The sequence below is a fragment of the Nerophis lumbriciformis genome, linkage group LG12, assembly GCF_033978685.3.
Source record: "Nerophis lumbriciformis linkage group LG12, RoL_Nlum_v2.1, whole genome shotgun sequence".
In the NCBI taxonomy this organism is placed as follows: Eukaryota; Metazoa; Chordata; class Actinopteri; order Syngnathiformes; family Syngnathidae; genus Nerophis; species Nerophis lumbriciformis.
In genome coordinates, this window is record NC_084559.2 from 19,571,333 (window position 1) to 19,588,529 (window position 17,197).

Consider the following 17,197-nt stretch of genomic DNA (forward strand, 5'->3'; position numbering starts at 1 on the left):
CAAGAGCATAATCTAGGCTTAAGGCTGCGGTGTTTTTGAAGAGCAAGCTGTTTATGGGATCAAATCTAACAACAAGTCTAATGAGTGTGCATCACTCCAAATGTTCTGCAGAGATTTGATTTCTTGATCACACTCAGTCCCCAACATTCAAACCATTGATGACTTAGGGTAGCCAGGTGTTGTGCGTATGAGTGTAAATGTTGCTATGTATATATGCTCTGGGCATGACGTTAAAGTGCATCCGGCAGTGGAGGCTCCTCTATGGGGTCTTGGGGCACTAGGAGGTTAACCCCTTTACTACTGTAACCCCAGGTGGCCCTTGGCAAAGGCCTAGTACCTGACTGCCCCCTAGCCAGGGATACCGTGAAGACCTCAACGGCGGAGCAGGCGGAAGACGGTAGATTTAAGAACTACCACAACGGCTGCGATGGCGGAAGAAGGCTGCAGCACATAAGGGTCCCCAGTCGTCTTGAACTCCATGCCACTGGACCCTGACCCGATTCTGTCAAGGATCGTGTGGTGACTGTCTGTGCACCAGTCTCCCCACGTTAAACAAAGTCACGCACAGGTATCCTCCATAAAGGGATACACCCCTACCAGGAGGATCGTCATACTCGTTCGAGTGACCGCCGATGACATATGCTCTGGGATTGAGTGGCAACTATTTCAGGACGCACCCCGCTTCTCAGAAGGACTCAACAACCACCTCAATGAGAACAACCGGTATAGAAAACTAATCAAAAACTTCTACCAACCGGATAAACATGGACATTCTTCAACTAAGACTTGGTTGTGGCATTTTTTTATTTCATTATAGCACTCATTTTTGGGGGGTAGGAGTCCATTAGCATAGCACATCTTCAATTGTAATCATTGCACCAGTGCTCTAAATCTGTCATCTTGAGCTGACTTCTTAATAATTCTTCCGACATGAGTAAGGCCAGACGGGATTGTTGTCACATGTCGGACACGGCAAGTAATTTCCACAAATTCCTGTAGCTCATTAAATCTGCTGACCGGTTTTCTTCTGGAATGCCATCACTGTGCTCCATGGACTAATACCTTCTAAAGACAGGATCTATATCAAGCTCTACACCAGGGGTGTCAAATGTACGGGCCAACATGTTTAATCCGGTCCGCAAGATTAGTTCGCCAAGTATAAAAACGAGCTGCAATTTTTTTTTAAGGAAATAAACTGCTGTTCTGAATGTGTCCACTTGATGGCGCAACAGCAATTCAAGTGTAACCCAAGTCGTACAAAACACCTTTTAAAGATGACGTGTCAGCTGACTTTAAGCGCCCTCTGGATTGGCTGCTGCTACTCCAATCAACACAAAACGTTTTGTTGCATTGTTGTCAAAGTCCTCTTTACTTTCTTTTAGTTTTAAAAGTCTCAGATGCTTTGTGATATCGTTTTGCATCTCGATCCACCGTAGCTATGCTTCGTTGTAGAAAAACGGCAGAGTACTGCGGAACTTGCTGTTATGATATTTATCGACAGTTTATTGTCAGATAAGCAGAAACAATGTTGTTGTACTTACATGAAATACATTACACAGACTGTAGAAAGTCATGTTACATAGTAAATGTTCCTGCAAATGACAAAATGCAATGAAACAAAGCATCAAACACAGTGTATGCACGTTCAGTGTCGCCTCTTCTCAGGTTTCTGCTCTATGTTTGATCAGGAAATGTAAACATTCTGCGATGTTTACTTTGGGATATGCCAAATGATATTTGGAATCACACACAAAACACATTTATAACATAGTTAAATTGAGTTATGATAATGTATTTCCATGATGACTGCACGCCACTCTTCCACACAACCACAATATTTGACATTATTTTCATTCAGTCTTTAGTTTTTAAGAAACAAAAACATTTGTTTTTAGATGAAGTTGTACAGTGTATAGTTCATACAAAATAATTTAATTTAATAATTTTTTTTGTATTATTATTATTTTTTTTAGACATGTATCTCGTGCGCACGAGATACAGTACATGACTAAAAAATATAAAAATATATATATAAATTATTTTGTATTTTTTTAATGACATGGGGGAGATATATATATATATATATATATATATATATATATATATTGGGGCGGTATAGCTCAGCTGGTAGAGTGGTAAATATATATGTATATATATATATATATATATATATATATATATATATATATATATATATATATATATATATATAATGTATATATATATATATATATATATATATATATAGACTTAGACTTCCTTTTTATTGTATTTATTTATTATTGTATATATATTAATACATATATATATATATATATATATATATATATATGCATACACATATATACACATATATATATATATATATATATATATATATATATATATATATATATATATATATATATATATATATATATATTTATTTATATATATATATATATATATATATATATATATATATATATATATATATATATATATATATATATATATATATTGGGGCGGTATAGCTCGGTTGGTAGAGTGGCCGTGCCAGCAACTTTGAGGGTTCCAGGTTCGATCCCCGCTTCCACCATTGTAGTCACTGCCGTTGTGTCCTTGGGCAAGACACTTTACCCACCTTCTCCCAGTGCCACCCACACTGGTTTAAATGTAACTTAGATATTGGGTTTCACTATGTAAAAGTGCTTTGAGTCACTAGAGAAAAGCGCTATATAAATATAATTTACTTCACTTCATATATATATATATATATATATATATATATATATATATATATATATATATATATATATATATATATATATATATATATACCTATTTAATAATACCACCTTAACGTCATTTTAATATGAAATAAATTATATTGATATTATGATATTTTCTTAATTCATATCTTGTGTAAAAATATACCAAAAGTTTATTCCTGTGTAAAGAAACGTCATGACATTCATACTCAAGTTCAAAGATTAATATTTATATAGGGGTTGATAAAAGTAATATATACATTTTTAAAATGAATTTTTTGACCCTACTTCCTAAAAGATTCGGAATCGAAACCAACAACCGGAATCAGAACCGGAATCTTACAAATTCTGATGATGCCCAACCCTAATTGCAACTATTGTAGTTATTCCTGACTACTGTTGAGGTGCCTTTGAGGAAGGCATCTCCGGTAATATCCCCGGTCTCAAACCCAGGGACGCAGTCACAGTTTGCGCACTTCTTAACAACAGTACTACCTCGATCCACGAGCACATTGCATTGCACGACCAGCTCGTAACTCAAAACACTCAGATGTCAAATCAGCCCAGCCCATTGAAATACATTTAAATCAATGGAATCTGTGCTTGGCCCTACCAAAACATCGCAATGTTAACATGTGACATGCCTTTAGAAATGAAACCTAATTTCAAACTCTGAATGACCAACAACAACCCTGGTCAACATCACCAGACAATGTATTTTAGCACAGAAATACCTACTTGTAGACTCTGGTATTAAACTTCCTCTCCGAAGGGAATCCAAACATGCCGCAGATGACTCTGCTGTTAAACTGGCTCCACTCGGCATTACAGATCTGCTTCCATTTACCGCCATCCTTCACCTCCACATAGCCCTCTGTCACAGGGATCCGCTTGCGTAGTGATGACAAAATGGCTCGAATGCGCACATCTTCAACTTGAATATCAAGATTCTGTAGGGAATACATTGATGAACAGGAAAGAACACGTTTATATGATGCTTATTTCCATACTAACCTCTAATAATGCATACCAAACATTGTATTTCCTCTTCCACCTTTTGCATTGATCGGCCAACTATTGTGCTGCTTGTACCTTCTCAGTCTGATCAAACTTTAGTGTCGTTAAAAGCTCCGATACTAAATAATCTCAACAGTAAATTATTAGAAAGCGTGCCAATGGATCAGTAAATGAACAGTTCATTTTCAGCTGCATGGCGAACTATGAGGATTCTAATCTACATTTAACACGCTTTCTTGCTTTCCTTAAAGGGGAACATTATCACCAGACCTATGTAAGCGTCAATATATACCTTGATGTTGCAGAAAAAAGACCTTTTTTTTTTTTTAACCGATTTCCGAACTCTAAATGGGTAAATTTTGGCGAATTAAACGCCTTTCTAATATTCGTTCTCGGAGCGATGACGTCACAACGTGGCGTCACATCGGGAAGCAATCTGCCATTTTCTCAAACACCGAGTCAAATCCGCTCTGTTATTTTCCGTTTTTTTTTACTGTTTTCCGTACCTTGGAGACATCATGCCTCGTCGGTGTGTTGTCGGAGGGTGTAACAACACGAACAGGGACGGATTCAAGTTGCACCAGTGGCCCAAAGATGCGAAAGTGGCAAGAAATTGGACATACGACATACCGATCTCAGGGCTTCCACGTCTTACACGTCCAAAACCCGAGAATGAATGAATAAATGAATGATTAAACCAAACAACAACATGTGTTAACGATGACCAAGCAAATTAGAGTAATAGCTAATAATAAATTGATTACATTTTTGCAAAACCAATAAAAAGGTCTTTGGTCTGAATATTGGCCTATAGCCGCATTGTGGACATCCCTGAAGTATTGAGCTTTTTTTTTTAAAGGGTACTGTGTGGCACAATTGGGAGAGTGGCCGTGCCAGCAACCTGAGGGTTCCTGGTTCGATCCCCACCTTCAACCAACCTCGTCACTGTCACGGCGCGGACTCAAACCCGCTTTTCCTCGGCAGTTAGAGCTGCCGGGACCTCTACTGGCAGCGCGCTCGGACACGTCCACGCACGCTGCTGAGCGCAGCACGCCCACGCAGACGATCAGCAATCTGCACACCTGGGACTGATGAGGGCGAGCGGTATCAATCAATCAATCAATCACTCAATGTTTATTTATATAGCCCTAAATCACAAAAGTCTCTAAGGGCTGTACAAGCCACAACGACATCCTCGGTACAGAGCCCACATAAGGGACGTCGATGTGAATGACTATGAGAAACCGCATATGTGGGTAACCCCCTCTCTCTAGGGGAGACCGAAAGCAATGGATGTCGAGTGACATAATATTGTGGAAGAACAGTCCTTTGTGGATCTAACATAGTAGTGAGAGTCCAGTCCATAGTATATAAACTTTATAGTATAAGGACCAGAAGACCGTAGGATCCTTGCGGGAACTTAGCAACAAGCTTTATGCTCTCTGTCCTTGTTTCCTCTTTGTGGCTTGATTTGTCCCCTGTCTTCTCCCTTGTGCCCGCAGTGTTTTCCTGTCATTGCCCTGGATCTCGACTGCCTCTCTCGATCATCGACCCCTGCCTGTACACGGACCTTGTCGCCTCTCTCTCTCTGCCCCACAGACCTCACTTGGATCACGGATCCCCTTTCGCCTAGCCCCCTTTGGATTTGTCTGCTTCCCCATCCAACATCACGGTAACACACAACACATAGTTTAACACCACACACACTCTTGGATTTTGGTCACACATTCCATTCCTTAGTTTAAGTATCGTTAGTTAGTATTGTTTATTATTATTATATATATATTGACGATATACTGTATATAATAAATCATTGAACATTACTGCCCCCTGGAGTCTGAGCCGTCATCTCCCTCTGTTAAACCATAACAGTCATGTCCGTTGTGTCCTTGAGCAAGACACTTCACCCTTGCTCCTGATGGGTCGTGGTTAGGGCCTTGCATGGCAGCTCCCGCCATCAGTGTGTGAATGTGTGTGTGAATGGGTGAATGTGGAAATAGTGTCAAAGCGCTTTGAGAACCTTGAAGGTAGAAATGCGCTATACAAGTAAAACCCATTTACCATTGAGAAGGCATAGTTTACTAATTAGGCACTTCCCTCCGAGAAGGAAGCAATGCCAGGAGATTGAGAAATACATATTACAAATTTTTGCTATTTCCCGCCAACGATAACAACCTTTGTCAGTGCAGAGAGTAAAAGAGAGCATGTGGTGATGTCTTCGGTCCACTCAGTGGCAGACATGTGCTAGTGTGAAGAACGTCCTGGCCGGAGTCCAGTGAGAAAACAAAGGAAGTCAGAAGAAGTAAACAAGATCCCTGCCAAACATCACATTGTCTGCACAAAGAACTCGTGTAAAAAGTCTAGAAGAGATATTCTCGCCCATTTAATGTTGACTAATTCTTGTCCTGTCTGGATATCAGCTGCTTCTCACGTGGATTCACATAAAAAAAAAAAGAGCAGTTCGGCCGATTACAAACATATGTGTCTTGTTTCGCTCGGCACTCTCCCAGGAGAGATGCCTTTCCTGTTCCTTGGTTTGGGGGAAACTAGCACAGACGGAAAAGCCATTTATGGCTGACATAGAAAGCATGAAGAGGCCCTCCAGCAAGATAGTCATGCATGTTTTCAACCTAAATGTTCAAGGACTTGAATAAACCAGCCATGTAATCTTTGGACTCTGTACACACTTCTTACATAACACCTCGCATGTCACAGGTAATGTCTACACTAAGTCGCTTAAACCCCTTAAAAGGGAACATTATCACAATTTCAGAAGGGTTAAAACCATAAAAAATCAGTTCCCAGTGGCTTATTTTATTTTTCGAAGTTTTTTTCAAAATTTTACCCATCACGCAATATCCCTAAAAAAAGCTTCAAAGTGCCTGATTTTAACCATCGTTATAAACACCCGTCCATTTTCCTGTGACGTCACATAGTGAAGCCATCCATCCATCCATCCATCTTCTTCCGCTTATCCGAGGTCGGGTCGCGGGGGCAGCAGCCTAAGCAGGGAAGCCCAGACTTCCCTCTCCCCAGCCACTTCGTCCAGCTCTTCCTGTGGGACCCCGAGGCGTTCCCAGGCCAGCCGGGAGACATAGTCTTCCCAACGTGTCCTGGGTCTTCCCCGCGGCCTCCTACCGGTCGGACGTGCCCTAAACACCTCCCTAGGGAGGCGTTCGGGTGCCATCCTGACCAGATGCCCGAACCACCTCATCTGGCTCCTCTCGATGCGGAGGAGCAGCGGCTTTACTTTGAGCTCCCCCCGGATGGCAGAGCTTCTCACCCTATCTCTAAGGGAGAGCCCCGCCACCCGGCGGAGGAAACTCATTTCGGCCGCTTGTACCCGTGATCTTGTCCTTTCGGTCATAACCCAAAGCTCATGACCATAGGTGAGGATGGGAACGTAGATCGACCGGTAAATTGAGAGCTTTGCCTTCCGGCTCAGCTCCTTCTTCACCACAACGGATCGATACAGCGTCCGCATTACTGAAGACGCCGCACCGATCCGCCTGTCGATCTCACGATCCACTCTTCCCTCACTCGTGAACAAGACTCCGAGGTACTTGAACTTCTCCACTTGGGGCAAGATCTCCTCCCCAACCCGGAGATAGTGAAGCCAACACAAACAAACATGGCGGAAAGAACAGCAAGCTATAGCGACATTAGCTTGTATTCAGACTCGGATTTCAGCGGCTTAAGCGATTCAACAGATTACGCATGTATTGAAACGGATAGTTGTAGTGTGGAGGCAGGTAGCGAAAACGAAATTGAAGAAGAAACTGAAGCTATTGAGCCATATCGGTTTTGAACCGTATGCAAGCGAAACCGACAAAAACGACACGACAGCCAGCGACACGGGAGAAAGCGAGGACGAATTCGGCGATCGCCTTCTAACCAACGATTGGTATGTGTTTGTTTGGCATTAAAGGAAACTAACAACTATGAACTAGGTTTACAGCATATGAAATACATTTGGCAACAACATGCACTTTGAGAGTGCAGACAGCCCAGTTTTCATCAATTAATATATTCTGTAGACATACCCTCATCCGCTCTCTTTTCCTGGGGGTCTGGCGGCAGATTTCTTTGACTTTATCGTTGGAAATGCATCTGCTTTGAGTGTCGCAGGATATCCACACATTCTTGCCATCTCTGTCGTAGCATAGCTTTCGTCGGTAAAGTGTGCGGAACAAACGTCCAATTTCTTGCCACTTTCGCATCTTTGGGCCACTGGTGCAACTTGAATCCGTCCCTGTTCGTGTTGTTACACCCTCTGACAACACACCGACGAGGCATGATGTCTCCAAGGTACGGAAAACAGTCGAAAAAACGGAAAATAACAGAGCTGATTTGACTCGGTGTTTGAGAAAATGGAGGATTGCTTCCCGATGTGACGTCACAACGAGAGCGAATATTAGAAAGGCGTTTAATTCGCCAAAATTTACCCATTTAGAGTTCGGAAATCGGTTAAAAAAATATATGGTCTTTTTTCTGCAACATGAAGGTATATATTGACGCTTACATATCTGGTGATAATGTTCCCTTTTACACGGGTAAGTCAGCCGTGTAATTCTTGAATCTCTGGCACTTAGCTTTGTATGGACCCATTGATCATTTACAAACTGAGTTCAGAGAGGAAGTGACGCCAGAAAGACCTCGCCCACACAGGAAGTGATGTCAGAAAGAACACGCCGCAGCCAGCTTCATGATAAAGCGGTTTCGTAGCTCGGAGCTAACCACTGGAAATATGAAGGCGAGTCATCCAGACATGCCCGTGTTTCTCCTTCTTCTACATGTACAGGCACTTGTGGAAATCACACATGAATACCTTAGGAGAAAGCGATTGCAGCTATTTGGGATACAACACTTCTCAGACGGCAAGAGAACTTCTCAATGTCCGGCCGGGTCAGCTGTGATGCTACTTAGCGAAAAACTTCGTCCATTTGTCGAAGGAGAGAAAACGAGAATGCCAGCTCCCGTGGATGTGATAACAAAGATAGCGTGTGCTTTATACAGGGTGACACAAAAAAAAGCGTTCATCACCCAAACTTGAATAACCTTTGAAATAATTAATCAATTCTTTTTATTTTTCAGATTTACCAAGAAGAATGAATGTTCTAAAAGTTTAGAAAATTTCAACTTGGAGATGCCATGGACTACTGAACAAAAGACATTTATAGTTGAGGCCTATTTTCAGCTGAATTCTATCCACGCGGCTCAACGCTGATGCAGTCAGAGACTCTGTTGTTCGCAGCCCACGCAAGTCTGTGCGTCGACGAAGTCAGGAGCTTGGAATGAACCGGGAGTCTGTGCGGAGAATTTTGATCGCAGATCTCGACCTCTATCCTTACAGGATACAGATTAAACAAAAGCTTACACCTGCCGACATGAGGAAACGAGTGATCATGTGCCAGTGGTTTTGCGATAAGATTGACGCTGCGCCAGACTTCCTTGACAATGTCTGGTTTTCGGATGAGACACATTTTCTGCTGTCAGGTCATGTGAACTCTAAGAACAACATCTTCTGGGGTAGCACACCCCCTGAGTACTGTCTGCAGAGGCCATTACACTGCTGGCCGTCGAGGAAAACGGCAAAGGCATTTGGACTGGCAAAGCAGACTGTATCAGTTATTGTCCGCCATGTATGTCGCGGACTCAACGTCTAGGTCCAGAGTATATAAAGTCACCAAAAACAAATGGACAATGAAGGTGAAGGCAAAAGAGTGAGGAGTGTCTTGACCAGATATCTAGATCCCAAGATCAGGGGTCTGCAACCCGCGGCTCCGGAGCCGCATGCGACTCTTTGATCACTCTGATGCGGCTCAGCTGCATACTTGAGGACCCCCCCGATTTTACCGGGAGGTTTCTGTTTTTCAGTGCCTCTCCCGGAAATCTCCCGGCGCAAACATTCTCCGATTTTCACCCGGACAACAATATTGAGGGCGTGTCGTGACGGCACTGCCTTTAACGTCCTCTACAATATGTCGTCGCGGCCGCTTTTACACCATGCTATCTGCGTGCCGGCCCGGTCACATATAGTATGCGGCCTCTGCTTACACACGTAAGTGACTGCAAGGCATTCTTGGTCAACAGCCATACAGGTTACACTGAGGGTTGTGATATAAACAACTTTAACACTCTTACTAATATGCGCCACACTGTGAACCCACGCCAAACAAGAATGACAAACACATTTCGGGAGAACATCCGCACCGTAACACAACATAAACACAACAGAACAAATACCCAGAATCCCATGCATCCCTAACTCTTCCGGGCTGCATTATACACCCACGCTACCACCAAACCCCGCCCACCTCAACCGATGCACGGAGGGGGGGTTGGTGGTAGCGGGGGTGTATAATGTAGCCCGGAAGAGATAGGGATGCATGGGATTCTGGGTATTTGTTCTGTTGTGTTTATGTTGTGTTTATGTTGTGTTACGGTACAGATGTTCTCCCGAAATGTGTTTGTCATTCTTGTTTAGTGTGGGTTCACAGTGTGGCGCATATTAGTAAGAGTGTTAAAGTTGTTTAAACGTGTGACCTGTATGGCTGTTGAACAAGTATGCCTTGCAGTCACTTATGTGTGTCTGCAGAAGCCGCATACAACATGTGACTGGGCTGGCAAGCTGTTTGTACAGATTGTAGAGGGCGCTAAAGGCAGTGCCATCATAGGACGCCCTTATTATTGTTGTTTGGGTGAAAATCAGCAGACATTCGAGAGAATAGTTGCTCTGAAATTCGGGAGTCTCCCAGAAAAATTGGGAGGGTTGGTAAGTGTGATGCTGTCAAGCGGCATTCATATAAAATTCGCAGGCTGCACTAACATTAAATTTTCATATTAAGGTGCGGGCCGCATGTCTGAGACCCCTGGTTTATACATAGCACAAAGCAAAAAAAAACTTTGTATGCAGTGTTATTTTTTCATTATAAATTTCAAAAGAGTTTTGTGGCTCCCATTGTTTTCTTTATTTTGTGAAAAGGGTCAAAATGGCTCTTTGAGTGGTAAAGGTTGCCGACCCCTGCCCTAGATTGATTAACGTTGAATGTTCTTTATCACATTGTTTACATGTCTAATAAAGATGTGATTAATTTATGATGTCTCAGGTGTGATTCACTACAATAGGGCCCCACAGCACACTGGATTCCAGTTAATTGAAATACCACAACACTGGATATTGTTCAGACAAGTTACATTTAAGAACTTGCACACAAAGCAACCCTGGAGGTGACTATGACGTGCGCATTTTCCGCGCATGCGTACTAGGTCGCGTTGCACCGGCGGACGCAGGGGGGCGGGAGTCTTAAACGGTGGCATTGTTGTGTGTGGACACGGATAAGGTTAGGTGTGATTTACCCTGGATAACCTTATCTGGCTTAGTGTAAACGGGTCCTAAGACTTTTCTCTGACTGGCTTGTAAACAGGTCCATCGCAGCCTGTAAGTTTGTAAGTGTTGTCCTGTGTTTAGTGCTTCAGTTCCTGTCCTGTGCTTTTATTTTGGTGGCTCTTCCTGTTGTTTTGGTGTTTTTCTGTAATCCTGCCGTTTGAACGCTGTTCCTTGCACCTGTTTTGTGTTTTCAACTAAGACTATTCAAGCTGAGTCTTGGCCATCATTCTTTGTTGGGACTTAAATTAAAGTACCAATGATTGTCACACACACACTAGGTGTGGTGAAATTTGTCCTCTGCATTTGACCCATCCCCTTGTTCACCCCCTGGGAGGTGAGGGGAGCAGTTGGCAGCAGCGGAGCAGTGCCCGGGAATCATTTTTGGTGATTTAACCCCCAATTCCAACCCTTGATGCTGAGTGCCAAGCCAAGCAGGGAGGTAATGGGTCCCATTTTTATAGTTTTTGGTATGTCTCGGCTGGGGTTTGAACTCACAACCTACCGATCTCAGGGCGGACACTCTAACCACTAGGCCACTGAGTAGGTTAGTAGGTGAGTTAGGTTAATGAAAACTAACTGTACTTTTCCACACGTGGGTTTTTTGCTGTGTTCCAGCATTCCGTTTTGTTGTTTTGCAGTCTGTCAGTTGTAGTTGTGGTTTTGGTGCCTTTCCAAGCAGCACTCGTCTTTTGTTTGTTTTTCTCATCAAATTAAATAGAATTTTACCTGCATGTTGCCTCCTCAGCTTTTCTGCATCTTGGGAACACGCCGAATATGGCCGCTGTGCGACCAGAGCGTCACAGTAAGTCCTAACCAAGACATTAAAGTGTTCCGGTAGTTCCCGTCGAGGAAATCACGAACGAGGAATATGAGCGGTTGTTTTGAGCTGAAATGGAAGCAGAGGCTCAGCTTCCCCCCCCCCCGAGGGTCTAGAGACTATGATGTGGGGGCAAGATTGCGGCCTGATCCCAATAGACTCTTTTTGGCCGAGTTCTGAGCCTGCGCATCACAGACGAAGGTGAAGGTGGAAATTGGCATCGTCACGCTGTCACGACGCGTAGCCCTTCTCTCAGACTATGGTCGAGTATGGCAACCCAAACGGCAACGTGTAGAACTTTTCAGGTTCTGGGCTGCGAGCCAGTGCAGTCCAGGCGTGACATTGCCAGCCGAACTCACGTCATCGGCTCCTCGAGAACCAGAGGTGGGTAGAGTAGCCAGAAATTGTACTCAAGTAAGAGTACTGTTACTTTAGAGATTTATTACTCAAGTAAAAGTAAGGAGTAGTCACCCAAATATTTACTTGAGTAAAAGTAACAAGTATGTTGTGAAAAAACTACTCAAGTACTGAGTAACTTATGAGTAACATACACACACATATCATATACATATATATATATATATATATATATACATACACATAAACACATATATATATATATACACACACACACATATATATATATACACACATTTATATATATATATATATATATATATATATATATATATATATATATATATATATATATATATATATATATATACACACACATATATATATATAGTATATAATTTATATTTATTTTGTTTACATGTTAAAGGTGTTTTAATGAATATACATGCATGTTTAACACATATAGATTCCTTTCTTTAATGAAGACAAGAATATAAGTTGGTGTATTACCTGATTCTGATGACTTGCATTGATTGTAATCAGACAGTAGTGATGATAGCGTCCACGTTTTCAAATGGAGGAGAAAAAAAGTTCCTCCTTTCTGCCTAATACCACATGAAAGTGGTTGGTTTTTGGTATCTTATTTGTCCAGCTTCCATATTCGTTTTCACACACTTTACAAGAAATACATTGGCGGCAAATTCCGTAGCTTGCTAGCTTGTTTGCGCTGGCTTTCGGAGACTCTTATTTTGAAAGCGCAGGCGCGATGGAGCGGCACTTTTATTGTGAAGACAGGAACTGTGCAGTCAGTCTTTAGGCTTTTGACGGGATGTACGTTTGAAATAAAAAAGTGTCTTTTTTCCTTCACACTTTTGATTGATTGATTGAAACTTGTATTAGTAGATTGCACAGTACAGTACATATTCCGTACAATTGACCACTAAATGGTAACACCCCAATAAGTTTTTCAACTTGTTTAAGTCAGGTCATGTGACCGCCTGGCTCTGTTTGATTGGTCCAACGTCACCAGTGACTGCATCTGATTGGTGGAACGGAGTCAAACGTCACTAGTGACTGCATTTTATTGGTGTAACGGAGTGAAACGTCACCAATAAAGCAGGCACTTTGAAGGTCTGTCTGACAGACCAAAACAAACAAAGCGTGCATTAACAGATCGATAAAAATTAGTAGCGAGTAGCGAGCTGAATGTAGATAAAAGTAGCGGAGTAAAAGTAGCGTTTCTTCTCTATAAATATACTCAAGTAAAAGTAAAAGTAAGTTGCATTAAAACTACTCTTAGAAATACAATTTATCCCAAAAGTTACTCAAGTAGATGTAACGGAGTAAATGTAGCGCGTTACTACCCACCTCTGTCGAGAACGCACGAGAGCACACGCACCGAGGCCCCAGCAAACGGGGCGCTGGGCCATGCCCCCACAAGGTGGCGTGCACCGCAGAGACTTTTCCTCAAAGACGCTCTGGTGAAGCTCCAAGCATGGATTTTTTTTTTATAATGAAGTAGACTGCCATCCTGCAAGCATGCATATGCTAAGCCAAGCGCCAAGACCAGCCTCCCAGCTTCCCAAAGCCCACCCACTCTTGGCTTGTGCTCCCGCTAAGTTTGTGGGTCAAACGCTCCTCCCTCTAACCAGAAACAGCGTCTTGAATCTGCTCCCTCGGGGAGGAGGGCGGCTAGTGCTAGTAGCTGTGCGACTGGAGAGGCACAGCTAAGCCCACCAAAGTCACTACTTCCTACACGGCCTCCGCCGCCTGTCCTACGTCCAGCGAGGCAGCCACCTACTGCACGGCCGCCGCCAGTCCCACGTCCAGTGAGGCCGCCACCTCCTGCACAGCCCCTGCACAGCCCCTGCTGCTCCAGCTTGACCTCAAGCCCAGCCGCCAGCTGCTCCGGGTCTGCAGACGCCACCCACTGCTCCAGTGGGCCTGCAGACGCCACCCACTGCTCCAGTGGGCCTGCAGACACCACCGGCTGCTCCAGTGGGTCTGCAGACACCACCGGCTGCTCCAGTGGGTCTGCAGACACCACCGGCTGCTCCAGTGGGTCTGCAGACGCCACCGGCTGCTCCAGTGGGTCTGCAGACGCCACCGGCTACTCCAGTGGGTCTGCAGACGCCACCGGCTGCAATAAAGGCACTTTTTTTTTTAGCGGCTGATTAACGCACATGGGTCCTTTTTGACCCTCGGGCCGTGCCGTAGCGTGGGGAACTTGGCTGCAGTTCACTTATTACTGATGAGCCACAAGCGAGCAGAAATGCACAAAGGAAACGCTACCTTCTGGAAATATCAGGTTCAAAACCATGGCAAGTTGTTCTCCCAACAAAAAAGGACTATTTTTCGCCGTGAGAAGAGGCGACATCACTTTTTTAATTGATGTGGTAGCGTCACAGTACTGCAGCCAAACTAGACAATCATTGGATTCTAGACAATCTTTAGATTAATACTCCACTTTGTCCCACCCATGGACCGGGAGCGAATGAATAACAGTGATCGGATACACATGATGATTGGATGATCTGTCTGGGCTGAATCCTTTTTTTGATCGACAGCAAAATGAGCGAATCAGCAATCTTGAAATATAAAACGCTGCCAAAACATTTTTCAACTTTCATTCCGTTGTGAATGTTGACATGGAGATATTTATCATTTTCTAAGTGAAGTTTTCTTTGTAAAATCTAGCATGTTTATTTATTTTATCTTGTATCTAATGCTAACTATGCTAACATGATTACATTACGATAGCATGTACAAGTATGCATGGAAACACTACAGACATCACACATGGGACTGTTTAGTAAGTATGACTTTGTTTTAGTTATATTGTAAAACTTACAAAAGTTGCTTGGAGTGTCAAGACTTGGTCCTGGGGTTTAGTTTTTCTGGGATGCAACGGAAAGTTGGCTCGGGCGAGACGGGAATGTAAGTACATTTTTTATTGAAACACGAGAACTACAAAACAAGGAAGTAAACAAAAGGCGCGCACAATGGCGGAGAACAAACTATGAAACCAAACACATGCACAAAGGCAAAAACTATGAACAACAAAAAACACTAACTGTGGCTTAATAAACAAAAACTTACTTGGCATGGAACCGGCATGAAAAAAGAGCAGCAAGGATCATAAGGGTGTGGAGAGTGTGCAGAGCATAAATGTGGGGATGTCACCAGAAAGACAAACTGAAAAACAATGAACTTAAATACTACAGACATGATTAACGAAAACAAGTGCGTGACTCAAAACGTTAAACAGGTGCGTGACGTGACAGGTGAAAACTAATGGTTGCTAGGTGACAAACAAGAGTGCACAATGAGTCCAAACGTGGAACAGGTGAAACTAAAGGGTAATCATGGAAACAAGACAAGGGAGTAAAAAGCCAGAAACTAAAAAGTCCAATAACTAAATAAAACATGACTAAGACAAAAACATGATCACACAGACATGACATGGAGTGATGAATGAAGAATCCTTTCGAGTGGAAACTACATGGACGAATATACTTACGGCATAATACAGGAAGCACATTGTCAACCCAGCTGCGAACTTGTTAAAAATATGGCGCCGTAACACAAACAATAACACACCTTTTCGGTGTCTCTGTCGGGGTATTATGAACACTATTTGTTGAATACAAAACACTCATAATTCAAAAATGAGTCGCTCCACTTAATAAGCCGCAGGGTTCAAAGCGTTGGGGGAAAAGCAGTGTCTTATAAATAGAAAATATGGTGAATAAACCAAAGAGCAGAAGCCACAAAAGGGAGCCCTGGGAATACCAATTGTGGTTCGTTGTGGGGTTGAAAATTCAGTGCATATTTGAACGCTGCAGAAATAATACAAAGCAGCCGGCTGCATGTTGAAAGTGTCGTCCCAGTAAGATGATGATTAGGTGTGTATTTGTCTCCTCTCTTAGTCAGTTTACACTTCATTCATTACTTGCATAAACAATATATTATATTTATAGGCTGGATGTCTCTGGGTCACTGCCATGTTTACGTTGTCTTATAGATAATGACGATAAAGCCGTTCAGGCCTCTTTCCTGTGACGTGCTTTCACCCAACAGACCTCTTCTACAGCAGAGTAACATTTTCCAGCAGAAACCGAGAGCATGCCGTTTAAAAACATGTGTTTCTAATAGAAGCCTTCAACAGCTCTCTCAAGCACGCTCACAAGCAGAACAGTCTACCATGTCGCTGTGTGCTTTTTAAGGGAAAGCCTCCATAGTTTGGTCTGTATTGTAATCATGTACAACTGTGTTAATACAGATTTTGAACTTTCTTGAAAAAAGATAAAAAGGATTAAAATATAAGAAAAAAACATTCTTTATCTGGATGCAGGAAAAAATACACTTTCAAATGAACTGACGTTAATATCGATTTGTTCACTAAGTGGAAAAAGATGAGAAACCGTGAACCAGAACACAGAATTAATAACTAAATAAAAATGTCTTTTCATTTGGCATACGCATTTAAAACAACAATAACATTATCGAGCAAAGCTAGCAGGATTATTTGTCATATTTTTGGATTCTGACCTATGTTTTCAAATCAGTAATTATAGTCTGCAAATGATGTGTTGTTGTTGAGTGTCGGTGCTGCGGCAGAGTAACCGTGTAATACTCTTCCATATCAGTAGGTGGCAGCAGGTAGCTATTTGCTTTGTAGATGTCGGAAACAACGGGAGGCAGGTAAAAAGGTGTCTAATGCTTAAACCAAAAATAACCAAAACGGTCTGTGCCGCTAAGGAAAAGGCATTGAAGCATAGGGAAGTCTATGCAGAACGAAAATAAAACTGAACTGGCTACAAAGTTAACAAAAACAGAATGCTGGACGACAGCAAAGACTTACTG

At 42.6% G+C, this 17,197-nt stretch overlaps 1 protein-coding gene across 2 annotated transcripts in view; it reads right to left on the minus strand.

Moving 5' to 3' along the window:
* LOC133623086 (lysyl oxidase homolog 2B-like) overlaps positions 1–17,197 on the minus strand; it is a 92,241-nt gene that overhangs the window by 40,635 nt on the left and 34,409 nt on the right. For both annotated transcript variants that reach the window (XM_061986045.1, XM_061986046.1), the window contains one exon: positions 3,489–3,700. In XM_061986045.1, the coding sequence (XP_061842029.1) occupies positions 3,489–3,700 (212 nt within the window). The remainder of the gene's footprint in view (positions 1–3,488; positions 3,701–17,197) is intronic.